General features: G+C 52.4%; 1 protein-coding gene across 2 annotated transcripts in view; it reads left to right on the top strand.

Annotated features, from left to right (window-relative positions):
* SDK2 (sidekick cell adhesion molecule 2) overlaps nucleotides 1-13,868 on the top strand; it is a 266,979-nt gene that overhangs the window by 142,659 nt on the left and 110,452 nt on the right. For both annotated transcript variants that reach the window (XM_082371682.1, XM_082371681.1), the window contains exon 3: nucleotides 11,990-12,096. In XM_082371682.1, the coding sequence (XP_082227808.1) occupies nucleotides 11,990-12,096 (107 nt within the window). The remainder of the gene's footprint in view (nucleotides 1-11,989; nucleotides 12,097-13,868) is intronic.

The raw sequence follows: 13,868 nt of genomic DNA, 5'->3' as shown, positions 1-13,868 counted from the left end.
GCTTTAAAGCTGGGATTAAGGGAAGGACCTTGCGATGGGGAAATTACCTGAATTACCCTGTGGGCCCAATGTGATCCTAAGGGTCCTTTTGAGAGGGAGGCAGCAGAGTCAGAGTGAGGGAGGGAGATGTGAGGAGAACAGCAGAGGCTGGAGTGATGCGGGCCCAGGAGCCACAAGGAAGGCAGGTTGCCTCCTGGAGCTGGGAAGGCAAGGAAAGGGTTCCTCCCTTAAAGGCTCCAAAAGAAACGCAGCCCTGCCTTGATTTCAGGACTTCTGAGCTCCAGGACTGTAGGAGAATACTTTGTATTGTTTTAAGTCACAAAGTTTGTGATTATTTGTTACAGCAGCTGTAGGAAACTCATACAGCCAGGTCTCCTCCAGGTTGGGGACGGAGCCAGGGCCAGGAAAAGTCACTTAGACGGTGTGGGAGGGGTCAGTAGGTGGGGATGAGGACAGATGCACCCTCAGATGCCCGCGTGTCCCCCAAACAAGCTGGGCCTCTCACAGCAGGGACCCCGGCTACAGTGGAAGTTAAAGCCTCCTCGGCCTCTCCACCTGGGCAGGTGTGATTAAGTGGCTGCTCTCTCGCCCACTCCCCCTGGGGCTAAGACGTCATTAAAAGCAGCATCTCCCTTGGACACCCAGACACCCGGCAGGCTGGGGAGAGCGGGCAGAAAGCAAAACCATTAGGCCACAAAGCACAGGCAACTTGCTTCCATGAGGCCGGATTTCCGTGCAGCCTCTTTATTGGCTTGTTTTAATTTGCTTTCTTTCTGATGGCTTGAAAAGGGATCACATGGAATTCCAGCCAGGTGCCAGGAGCCTGGACAAAGCAGCCCTGTGGGCCCTGAAGCCTGGAGAGCAGATGGAAAGGCTTCCCCCCGCCCTACCCCGCCCCCCCGAGAGGTGGAGAAAGCAGGGAGCAATGGGGAAGATTCTAGAGCATCATTGTGAGCAAAACGAAAGGTGACACGTCCACCCTCACCCTCCTCTCTGTCTTTTTATTTTCTTTATGATTTTTGTAAAATAACCTCAAACTCAGGCTTTCTTCCTTCCCAGGCATTTTTTAAAAAATCCAAACGGGCACCTCTGTAAGTTTTAACTCATTGCGCCCTGGCCAAGTGTTGCCTTCTCTGTCTCTTCATCCGTCTCTGCCCCCAGTGATAAAATGTGATGTCCCGTGTCACTTGCCACTTTGCAAAATGATCCCCAGACCTCACTACCGTGGTCTCTCAGGCAGCAGGCGAATCTCTCTGAGGGGCGCTCCTGGGTCAAGTCAAGGTCTGGGCAGCGCCTGTGAGTCACCTGTTTCCGGGGTGTGAAGAGAGAGGTCTGCTGAGCCCCAGGACGGCCTGGGGGGTGGGTGTGGGCCGGGGACATGTTTGGGGTCGGATGGGCCTGCAATTGAATCTCGAGTTGCTGCCCTCAGGCTGGGTGACCTCAGGCAACTTGCTCAACCTTTCTGAGCCCTGGTCCCCGGCTGCTATGGGATAGGAGTCCCTGCCCCCGCCCTCTGCGTCGACAACGGCTGTCAAGTGTTTGCTCAGAACCCGATGCGGCTGTGACTGTTGTTATCAGAGAGAGGAGCCCTGCTTACTCTCCCAGCAGCGGCAGTGCGGCCGCCCCCCGCCCGTGCAGAGGGGCCCTCTCAGGCCCTCAGCTTCCTCCCAGGCCTGCCCCTCCCTATCTTCTCACCCAGAGTCTGTTGGGGTCACCTGGCTGATGGAAATCCTTAGTGAAGTCCTTTTCCTTGTTCACTGAAGGCAGGTAATTGGCCAGAGGTCACAGGGCAGACAGACACCCTTCCCCCCGCCTATCTGAGCCAGGGCTGTCTCGGTGTCAGTGGCCTCCAGCTCACTAACACCGCCGTCCCTCTCATTGACTACGGGGCCCCGGGATCAGTCGGAGCCTCGTGGCTTTCCCGGCTGAGCGGGGAGCACAGGGGCAGCGGGGAGGGGAGGCCCTGCGGCATCTCTACTCCTGAAACGAACCGTCCATCGGAAGGTGGTCGTCCAAGCCCACAGGCTGTGTCTCACCTGAGCAGCCGCCTTCAGGCAGTGCGGCCTCCAGCTCAGCTCAGCCCCAGCCCTCCGGTGGTCTGCAGGGAATGGACCACATCCGTCCTCATCCCCCACCCACTCAGCCCTCCCACACTGTCACAGAGACTTTTCCTGGGTCTCGCTCCATCCCCAACCTGGAGGAGACCTGCCACTGTAAAAAATAACTGCAAACTTTGTGACTTAATGCAGATGAGTTCTCTTACAGTTTTCAAGCTCAGAAGTCCTAAAAGTAAGGTGTCAGCAGGGCTACATTCCTTCTGGAAGCTCATACGGCCACGATCGCTGCCTCTGAAGGCTCTGAGGAGATGCATTCCATGCCTCTCTTCCAGCTTCCGGTGTTGCAGTAATCCTGGCATCCTTGGCTTGTGGTTGCATCCCTCCAATCTCCGCCTCTGTCACCGCGTGGCCTTCTCCCTGTGCGTCTATGTCTCTTCTTATAAGGACACCATTCATATTGGATCAAGGCCCACCCTCCTGACCTCATCTGAACTTGATCACATCTGCTAAGACCCTATTTCTAAATAAGATAACATTCGCAGGTATTAGGGGTTAGACTTCAACACGTCTTCTGGGGGTACCCAATTCAACCATCATACCCTGTAAGGTAAAATATTCCCAGGCTTTGGGAAGTAGTATGTGGACACCTTTCGGGGGCATGGTCTGGCCTTCAGTACCGGCTGTTTCGTTCACTCATCCAGAGAGTGTTCACTGAAGCACGTATTATTCTAGGAGTAATGCTCCAGGAGCGTGGAGCTAATACACGAGAACTGGCCTCAGGGACACACAGACAAGTACATAGAACATTAAATGGTGACACATGCACCAGGTCTGGCAGGGGCAACCCTGGGGTAGCCCAGAGGAGATTCAGGAAGGCTTCCTGGACGCAACATGCGAGCTGAAAGCAGAGACATTCCCTGCGGGCTGAGGAGAGGCACGTGGAGAGGTGACAGTGGCTTGTTTTCATTAGAAACTGCTGGGAGTTTGGTAGAGTTGGGGCCAGAGGGGAGCTTTGTACTCCCTGGGGGCGGGGTCTCTATGAGCCCGATGCCCGGCTGTCCCCTGGACGATGCAGGTGGCTGCAGACCCCTGCGCGTGTGAGCGGGGCCTGTGCCCCCTGCACTGTGGCCGGGGGGACCCAGCGCTCGAAAAGTTCCAGCCACCCCTGTCCACCGGTGAGGGGGTGAGTTGAGGCAGAAAGGAGGGGTGCGTAGACCCGCATCTTGGACCCAGCATCCCTTTATCCCCCATGTTCTGTCATCAGAGGCAGGGGCTCCTCCCCGTTCCGTCCACTGCGGTACAGCCCTCCACCCACCCTGCAGTCTCCCAGGGGTGGGGGGCACCCAGCGTGCCCAAGCGCCGCACCCCGCCACCGGCTTCCAAGGGCCTTTGCCTTCTTTACTACACGAATGTCTACACGCTGTGTGGGGAAGAGTCCAGGGTCCCCCCTGCCTTCCCAGGACCCTGAGGACGGTCTTACCTGTCCTGGGCCTCACCTGGCACCTCACCAGCTCCTGCTCTGCTCCTGGGCAACCCCCAGGACCCCCTCCTCCAGCGGGAGCATGGCGGCTCCCTTCCACCCCCAAAGCCCCGTTAGCAGAAGCCGGTTGTGTGCGGAAAAGACTCTGACTGAAGGTGTGGGAGGGGACTTACAAGCCAGCACGGAAACGCTTAAAATAGAACAGAAATCTCGGGTCCTGAATTGCCCTGCCAGCCCCCGACCCCAGGGTTTCCTGCCGACCTGCGCTTCTCAGGCCCCATCTACTCCCTGTGCCGGGCGGTGGGCCCTTCCCCTCTCTCTCCTCTCTGTGTCTCTCCCTCTCTGTCTGTTTCTCTGCCTCCCCGCCCTGTGTCTGTGTGTCTCTCTCTGTCTCCCCACCCTGTGTCTCTGTCTCCGTCTCTGTCTCTCTCTCTCTCTGTCTCCCTCCCTCCATCCCTTTCTCTCTTTCTCTGTCCCCTCCGCCACCCCCATGAGTTCAGGATCCTTAGCACTGCTGACAAGGGAAGATTCCGCACTCCGGGGACCATCACACACAACAGTTTAGCTCCGGTCCTGGGCCCTCAGACCGGACCCCCTTCCAAAACCAAAGGTCCCGCTAAAGAGTTACCCAGAGCAGCCGAGCCCCCTCCCCTGGGCCTCCGCTGTTACTAGGTTGTTACTCTTAACAATAGCACCCCATCCTCTTTAACGGGCCCTAGACTAACTTCTCAGAAACACCCCTCTCCCCTCTGTCATCCACAGCCTGTGTGTGTGTGAGGGGGAGAGTGTAGACGGTCAAAACAACCCTTCTTCAAGGAGAGACCCCAAGCTATCAGGTATGTGTCCAGTTGAGGTTTGTCTTCTCTTTGTGTGGACTGTCCAGGCTACTAGGTACTTATTAGCTGTGTGACCTGAGGCAAGTTACTTGATCACTCTGAGTCCCAGTGTTCTCATCTATAAACTGAGGTTTCTGTTAGCATGAGTCTCCTACAGTATTGTGAGATTAACTGAGTTGATGCATGTTAAAGCCCTCAGAACAGGGGCATTTCTTACACTACTAATAATTATGTTAATTATGTAATGGTACGTTATTATTATTATTACCTGGTATATGTACTTTCCCCTTTAAATCACCCTGGACAGAGTTTTGTCTTCTTTCCCGAAGAATCTCTGCAAAAGCAAATCCACAGGATGGGGTGCACGTCCAGCCTGACAGCACCTTGGTGGCCTGTTCGTGGGACAGCTGTCCCCCTGATGCAGGCAGAGGCGCGTCTGAAGACACACACACGGGCACAAACACGTCCTGGAGCTGGTGCCTCGCCATTGCCTGAAAGCCCGTGGGAAGAGGGGAGGAGGCCTGGGTCCCCTGAACTCAGCTGCCCAGCCGTCGTGGGGACACCTACGGCAGTGCTTGTGGGCGGTTCCCGCTGCCCCCCGTCCCCGAGCACAGGTCACTGAGGAGGCCCGGTGGGCGGGTGGCAGAGGGTTCACGCCTCAGCCACAGAGCCCAGGGAGGGGGCCTGGCTGCAGAAGCTCTGTTCCCCCCAAACCTCAGTGCGCCCCTCCCCGCTGCAGGGCCTTTGCAGAGAAAAGCCCTAGGACAAGCCAGGGGGCCACTGTTTCAGAACTCTGTGTCCTGAGGGCCACCTAGACCCTAGGAGGGTACCTGCCTGGCAGTGGCTGTCACTCTCCCGGGTGCATCTAAATGAGGAAACACAGAGCGTCTGCAGCCTGTGGCCTCCACGTGAGGGCAGGAGTGGGGGGGGCCTGGAACTGGGCTGGGTGCACCTGGGTGACCTCGGATGGGCGTGGCCAGGGACGTGTGTTCACCTGGGCATGTTGCCCTTGTGCACAGTTGTGAATCTGTTTGCAGGAGTGAATGAGTGTTCATGTGGGTTGGTGTGTGCACACATGTGTGTGCAGGAGTGCACATACGTGGCTTGTAGGAGTGTACATGTGCGCATGTGCATACCCAAGTGTGTGCCTTACATGAGTGTGTGTGCACGCGGGTGAGTGTGCACAAGTGAGTGTGTACGTGTGCGTGAGTATACGTGAGTACATTGGTGTGACGAGTACACGTGTGTATGTGTGAGTTTGTGGTATGGGTTGCACATATATGTGTGCAACATGTGTGCACACATACATATGCATATATGTATGTGCATATATGTGTGCGTGAATGTGTGCACAGGGGTGGGAGTACACACATGTGCCCATGTGCACATGCACCCTTCCCCCTCAGCTCCCCCCCCCACCCTGAGCATCACACGTGCATCTCTGGCGTCTGACTTATTAACGAGGACAACACAAGGAGAGTGTGTCTGTTATTTCCGGTGTCCGCATCAGCTCCTGACAGCTTTGTGGAATTGAAATATCTTATTTAATGTGAGTAAGAATCGTTTTAAATATCAACTGTGACACTCAAGGACTCGAACCAAAAAGGGCATTGTGTGTTTCCTCGTACGTTGAAGACGCCACGTTTTTTTAGGCAGTTATGTTCTCCCCTGTGCATCTTGTGTCTCTAAAATTCCAGTTATCTGTCCCGGCTCCTCCCGGCATTGTTGTCATGCGCCCCCCACTCTGAGCCCAGCCCTTCTTCTCGGAGGAGGGGACTGTGCCACCGGGGTCCCGCAGGTTAAATCAGGGCACCTGTGATGAGCAAAGCAGACAGTGTGGATTCTTGTATGTCTCCCTTTCTTTCTACCCTGGCCCCCGAGGCTCTCTCTCCACCGCCTGCTCCCTCTGACTGGGAGAAAGCCAAGCTTCTTCCATCCCCACCTTATGAATTTACATTTGCTTGCATTCGCCTAAGAATTCTGAAAAGATACTCAAGAAACTAACAGTGGTTTCCTCCGTGTGTGTGTGTGTGTGTGTGTGTGTGTGTGTGTGTGTGTGTGTGTGTTGGGAGCTGGGAATGACCAGGCAGCTGTGGGACAGGGATGGAAGAGATGTGTACTGTGTACTTTTTCTTTTATTCTTTGAATTTTGAGTCCCAGGAATGTATTTCCTATAATAAATCAGTAAATCAGCGGTCCTTTGCGGGGGATCTAGAGGCAGGTGAATCCAGGTGTTCCCATCTCCTGGGGCCACACCCCTGCGCCTGTTCCTCATTGGATGGAGAACGAGATGGCAGGTCAGCCAGGACGAGGGTACAAACAGGTGACGGAGAGGTTGGGAGATCAGGCTGGTGAAGAGAGTTTCCCTGGGACCAAGAGGCCAAGGGGGCAGCCCAGGAAGAAGGATGAGGAAACCAATGGGTGTGACAGATCCTTCGTGGGTGGCTGGGACATGTCCACGGGGAAGCCGAAGAATTTGCCAGGGAATCTGTTCTCCCCTGATGCTTGGTATGGAGCCCTTGCTGAATCCTCACGCAGGGGGGGGGAGCAAGGTCCTACTCACCCTCCTCATCCTCCTCTCTGATCCTCCCAACCTCACCCCACTACCTTCCACTCCCCGCCAGTGACTCATATATTTGCTCCCTCGTGTGACAAGCATTTGTGCAGCCCCTGCCGTGTGCCAGGCACTTAAGTCCAGGACTTACAACCCAGACATCCATTATAGAAACAACCTAAGTGTCCATCAATAGATGAATGCATAAAGAAGATGTGGTATATATATATATATATATATATATATATATATATATACACACACAATGGAATACTACTCAGCCATAAAAAAGAGCGAAATTTTGCCATTTGCAGCAACATGGATGGACTTGGAGGGCATTATGCTAAGTAAAGTCAGAGAAAGACAAATACGGTATGACATCACTTATATATGGAATCTAAAAAATAGTGAATATAACAAAACTAGTGAATATAGACTAGTGAGTATAACAAAAAAGAAACAGACTCACAGCTATAGAAAACAGTTGCCTGTGGGAGAGGGAAGGGGGAGAGGGTCAGTATAGGGGTAGAGAAGCAAGAGGTACAAACTATTAGGTGAGAAATAAGCTACAAGGATATATTGTACAGCACGGGGGATATAGCCAATATTTTATAATACCTGTAAATGGAATATAACCTTTAAAAATTGTGAATCACTATATTGTACACCTGTAATTTATATAATATTGTATATCCACTATACTTCAATTTTAAAAAAAGGTGGCCATTATTGTCCCCATTTTATAGATGAGAAAACCGAGGCTTGCAAGGTTCTATAACTTGACCAGGCCACACTCCTAAGAAAGTGCAGAAGCAAAAATCAAGCTTAATTTTCCCTACATCAGAAGCCTCAGCACACTCTCCAGTACCAGGCTCTGTCTTGGGCAATCACAAGTGCACCCTCCTGCACAGGGCATTTCAGCCATCCCCCTGCCTCTGGAAGGGACCTGGACAGGGCTGGGCTCATCCAGTTTCCTGCCAGGCCAGCAGCCACAGGTGGGTGGGACAGATAGAGCTGTAGGCTAAGTGCGTCCTGAGGGCCCAGGAAGGAGCACTGTGGGGGGGATAATGAGCTGTCACCATTATCTCGGATGCTTGCATTCTCACAGTGCAGCGCTGGATTTGCAAACCGAGATGCTGGCCAGCTGCCTCTTCCACCCGCCTGCGAGGCAATCTGGGTGGAGCGAAGTGGGCTTCTCTGGCAGGAAAGGCAGTGGGCAGAACTGTTACTTTAAATACCAGTTGCCTACAAGCCAAAAATAGTGCCCCCAGGCAGGGAGGGGAACACCAGAGACAGCCCGGGGCGGGGGGCTGCACCCTGCCCTCTGCCCGGCCACGGATGCTCAGACAAGGATGCCCACCTCCCCACCGTGGGGGCCGAGGGGAGGCCCAGAGCCAGGCCTCCTCTACTGACCTCGGGGTGGGGCAGACCTGCACCCAGCTGGCCTTCCTCAGGGCCCCAGGTGGGGCCTGGGGCTTCCTGGCTGAAGCAAATGAACTAGAGCTTTCTGCAGAAATCAACTTTTATTAAAGTTTAAATTTCACCACACATCACTGACATCAGCAAACAAACCCAGATCCAACGAGTCCCTAGTGTCTTTTTTATAATATATCCTGACATTATATGCTCAAAGTGCATTTTTTAATTTTATTTTTAAAATAAAAGCAACATATGCATACGATAAAGAACATTCTGATGGCGTAGAAAGACATAAAATTGAAAAGTAGACATTTCCCTCCTTCTGCGTTCCTAATACCTCTCCCAAAAGGCAGATCACATGTTTTGGCGTATCCATCCCGAAAAAATTTTATGTCCATGCTAGAGTGTATATATGATTATGCATGTGCAGATATATACAAATATGTACTATTCCAACTTACCCGCATGGCATCATAACACTTACACTGTTCTTTGACTTTTTTTTTTTTTTTTTTTTTGGCTCACAAACTCAAAATTCTTTTTATTGGGTCAATTTGCATGATCCTAAACATTAGACTAAGGGCTCGGTAGCCTGTGTCAATAAACAACAACTTATCAAGTGATAAGAATACATTAGCTCTCATGTCCCTAACACTCAGCTGTGATACTATTTAGCTTATTTCTCGTGTTTTTAATTTCCATGAACATCCACCGTCTCCAGCTTCGACTTCCTTTCCATGCTTTGTGCATCTTGGAGACTGTTCTATCTCATCCCATACAGGTGTTCTTCGTTCATTCTGTGGCTACAGCATCATTAGTCGATTCAATTCCATTTTTGATGGATGTTTAGGCTGCTTCTGGTTTTTGTTTATTTGTCTCTGCCATTACAAGCAAAGCCACAGTGAACATCCTCGTACCTGTTTTTTGTCACGTTTTTGCAAGTACATCTGAAAGACCAGCTCCCTGGAGTACAGCCTCTGGGTCAAAAGACTGGAATATTCTTACTTTGATCGATTCTGCCCCAAAGGCTGGACCAATTTACACTTTCATCAGCCGACGTGAGGTCAGCCTCCCTTCCCTCTCACTCTTGCCATGGGTGTAATCATACAAGAAAATTTTTGGCAATCTGATATGTGAATATTGTCTTGTTTTTGATTGGACTTTCTTTCACTGTGACAGAGGCCGAGCATCTTTTTGTGTTTGGCCATTTCTGTTCATTTTCTTCTCCCTGGTGCTTTTTAATAATATCTGATTCCATTTTCAAAGATAGAGAGCTTTTCCAGCCAATCTCTCCTTCCATCTTCCTCTTGGGTCACCCCATCACTTTTAAGACCCAAACAGTTTACCCAAAGCTGTCCCTCCCCCTCCCCCAGGGAATGATGGGGCAGAGGCACGAGAGCCTGTGATGAGCTTGAGGACGGAATAGAGGGAGAATAGGAAATTTACCAGAGACTGGGTACCCGCTATCTCCCCATCATCACGCTGTGCATAGTAACGAAGGATAGATAAGAGCTGCAGCCGGTGGCAGAGATAAGAGACTTGGACAGCCAGAAGGTTCTGGATATTAATGCAGAGCCAGAGCAGGCTTGGCACACAGCCACCTGTGAGTCTGGGGCTCGTGCAGTCCCAGGATGGAAGGTGGGGCCCTTTGGGGTAGGATGTACGTGTTGAGCAGGTTAGCAGCTGGGCTTGGAGTCAGAAAGGTTCTTTGGAACCCTGGCCCTGCCTCTTACTGCCTGTGAGACCACAAGTCAATGATGTGATATTTCTGAACCTCAATTTCCTCACCTCTAAAACGGGGAGGGGGAGCTAATGGAAGTATTGCCTCCGTAGCGTTAGCAGGGAGATTAGGTGAAAGACTCTCAAATTCAGACCCATGACATTTGGCACCTGTCCACATCAAATGAGAAAAGTGAAGCTAGTGTCATGGGCGTGGCATAAAATTTCAGTTTAAAATGTGTTAAAATTGCTTTGATGCTGAGATTACATTTCTTTTTTTGTGTTCTCAAAAATGTCCTTTTTAGATAAAATACTGACCATTTCTATTTCTTTTTCTCTCATGCCTGTATCTTATTTTTAGTTTTTTTGGTTGCTTGATTGTTTCCCTGTTTGCTTTTTGCTTTTTGGTTGGTTGGTTTTAATGGTCTTACTTGGCCATAAGTAAGACAATCTTATGTCTGGCCCCATTTTTTTAAGTGTTACTGGTCCATGATATCCAGTAGTCTGGGAACTGCTGTGTGAAATAAAGAAATGAGTGAAGGGAATTCCCTGGTGGTGCAGTGGTTAAGACTCAGCGCTTTCACTGCCAGGGGCCCAGGTTCGATCCCTGGTCAGAGAACTGAGATCCCACAAGCCACGCGGCGCAGCCAAAAAAAAAAGAAAAGAAATGAATGAATGCGGCACAGCCAAAAAAAAAAAGAAAAGAAATGAAATGAATGAAAAATACTGAATACAGCATCTGAGGCATAGGTGGTGCTCCGAAAGTGGTAGTTGTTTCCTCATTGTGAGATGCTGATGGACACTGGCTAGAACTCATGTAAAAGAAAACTCGGCAAATCCTACAAGTAAGGTTGCTCTGTCCCAGGGTTGGCATAGCCTGGGAGCAGGTGGCAATAAGCTTGTTCACCAAGTCAGCTGGCAAAACCGAGGACACCCAGGGGCAGGGGAGGTCTCCTAGGCACAAGCCCCTGGACGCTCAGAGGTCCCTGCTGGGCCATCCACTGCCCAAGGGTCAGAAAGGTGATCACGAGATGGGTGCTAGGGGAACTAGCCCCCCCCATACCAGAGAGCACCTATCATCTGCCATGTCTCGCTGCCAGAAGCTCCTTGCACTGACCTGCCTGGCCTCCTCCTTTCCTCCCAGCCAGGTTAGCGCCCCGCACACCTGCTCTCCCCCCGCCCTCCCCCCAACACCAGACTCTGCAGCACTCAGGCCGGTGATGTGCTCCCAAAGCAGGATACCCTAGAGCCTCCTTGGGTTCATGCATTCTGGCCCCAGGGCCCACACGTACAGAAAGCCAACCTGCCCTGCCCAGATGGCTTTGCCTTTTCCCTTCGCAGAGCTTCAGTGGAGCTGTCTGCAACTCTTAAGGATGGAATGATGCAAAGCATTTGGGAAAACGTAAATTTCCCTGCCTCCATTTATTTATTTCTTTACTTATTTACTTATTTTAACATCTTTATTGGAGTATAATTGCTTTACAATGGTGTATTAGTTTCTGCTTTATAACAAACCTACATCCATTTAAGTTAACATTTATGGCGTATCCCTGGTCCAGGCTAAAGAAAACGCCCCCACCTTTCTCAGTCATGCAGGTCACAGGCAGGGGAGGACAGTAGCCTCCAACAGACCCAAAGCAGTCCTGGGAGGCCTGGTCACGGCCAGGGTCAAGGGCTCAGGCACAGCATCTCCCGTCCTTGGGAAAGTGCAGGCTCCTTCCTGGGCAGCTGAGCAAAAGCCTTTGGGAGGGACCCTCTTATTAATAAGGACCCTTCTGTGACCCCCATGGTAGAGCCAAGGGCTCCCTGGCGCCTTTCATTATGGAAGAGGGTGATGTGGCGACCTCTGCCCTCTGACCCCAGTTTGACCTCTGCGTCCCCGCAGCTGCCTGACTTGCTCACTGGCTGTCTCATCTGCCCCCAGGTACATGATCACCAGCCTGGACCGCACGCACGCCGGCTTCTACCGCTGCATCGTGCGTAACCGGATGGGCGCTCTGCTGCAGCGGCAAACCGAGGTCCAGGTGGCCTGTGAGTACAGCGGAGACTTGGGGCGGGTGGCGGGAGGGCGTGAGGCGGGAGAGGATCTGCAGAGTCGTCACCCATCGGCCACACGCTGGGCAGAGCCAAATCCCAGCTGAGGCTTTCCACGCTCACTGGGTGCTAACGGTGACCCTTCCCGCCTTCTGGGAACCAAGGCCCGGAGAGGTGGCAAGAGGTCTCAAGGCCACGCCGCTGACACGTGACACACATCTGCTGGCTCTCTGAGTTCAGCACTCTCTAGATGGGACCAGCTGCTTCTGCTTTGAAAAGGAGGCCCTGTCACCTGCTTCAAGGGACTCCTCTGGGTTTGGCCTCAAACTCGGGGGATCTTTGTAATGGCAGACGTCCCGGGGTCTTCTTGGCAGATTCCCCAGGGTCCCCCCCCATGTCCTTAACTTTTCCATCCTCCAGCTTGCTCAGCCCTGGAGCAGTAATATCTTGGGGGTCTCCACAGTCTCAGGAGGCGTTGGGAGATGGCTGGTGTGGGTACCATAGCTCTAAGAGGGAGAGGGGACCTGATGAGTCAGGGTTCCTGAAAGGGCCAGGCAAGAAGAGGGTAAGGTAATAGACCCTCGCTGAGCCTTTGGGGTAACAGACTTCCCCCACTGCCACCAAGCCCCAAAGGGCTCCCTCAGATGGAGGACAAGAGGGAAGCCTCAGAAGAACCCAAGGGCATCTCAGGGACCAGCACACCAATCAACCCCCTCCCCCTGTGACTCAGTATCCCCTTCCCAGACCTGCCCAGACCTGCCCCCCATTCTAAGATAGCTGCCGTGTGCTAGAAATGAGCCTCATTATGGGCTGTTTCATTCTGGGATTTTTCAGGAGGAGAGGTCCAAGGTTGCACTGTGGGCCACGGGAGTGTGGAACGCCTTAATGAGCCCTGAAACTTTTTTTTAAAAAAAGGACACCCTCTCATCTGGGGCCCACTGGTGCTTGACTCAGATTTAGCGCAGGAGAGAGTTTGCTACTTGGAGAGAAGTGGGGGAGAGAAATCGAGAAGAAAACCTCAAGTGAGGGCAAAGAGTGTTTATAATAATTATGGAAAACAACCGTAATCAGAAGTGGAGGACTGATTGTCTCATAAATCAGCACTAAAGGCAACTCAGCTTACTCAGAGGAGTGGAAAAGCCCCGAATTAAAATGATGGATCAGGGCCACTGGCAGCCAGCTGGAGGGCTCCCACAGAGCTTCGTTTAGCCGGTGCCCAGAGTCCAGCAGTGCAGGGGTAGCCGTGGGTCAGCCCGCAGAGAGACTGCTCATGTGTGTGTCTGTGTGCACTCCAGGGTGGGTGTGGGCTCAGGCATGTGTTGGTGCAAATGTGTGTGTCTGGATTGGTCGGCGTCTTTGTTCACCTTTGTGCACGTGAGAACGTGTGTGTGTGTGTGCAGTTGAAAATACCTTTCAGGACACCAAGCAGTCCAGGCTGTCGGGGGAAGCAGGCGAGTGTCTGTTCCAAAGCCTTCGCTCATAGGAGACAATAAGAACTTTCTGGAGTTGAAAGCCCCAGAGATGACATGAGTCTCCCCTGGGCTGGCTCCGCCGATCAGAAAGAGAAAGGAAGAGAAGTAGTGTCTGTGTGGCTGGGATGTTTCTTTCCGTGGCTGTGGTAGGGATCCAGGACCCAGGACTCAGCCCCCCGACCCCTCTCCCACCTTAGGCATCTTCCTGTTCACATGAGGATGCTCCCTTGAAACCGGGCCTGCATGTGTATGGCTCCTGTCCCCAGACCCAAAGGTACCCTCCTGCCCCCAAGCAGA

Source organism: Balaenoptera borealis (assembly GCF_965194805.1).
Source record: "Balaenoptera borealis genome assembly, chromosome: 20".
NCBI classification, from domain to species: Eukaryota; Metazoa; Chordata; class Mammalia; order Artiodactyla; family Balaenopteridae; genus Balaenoptera; species Balaenoptera borealis.
The sequence above is the reverse complement of the archived record's forward strand: the minus strand, read 5'-3'. Positions and strand labels throughout refer to the sequence as shown.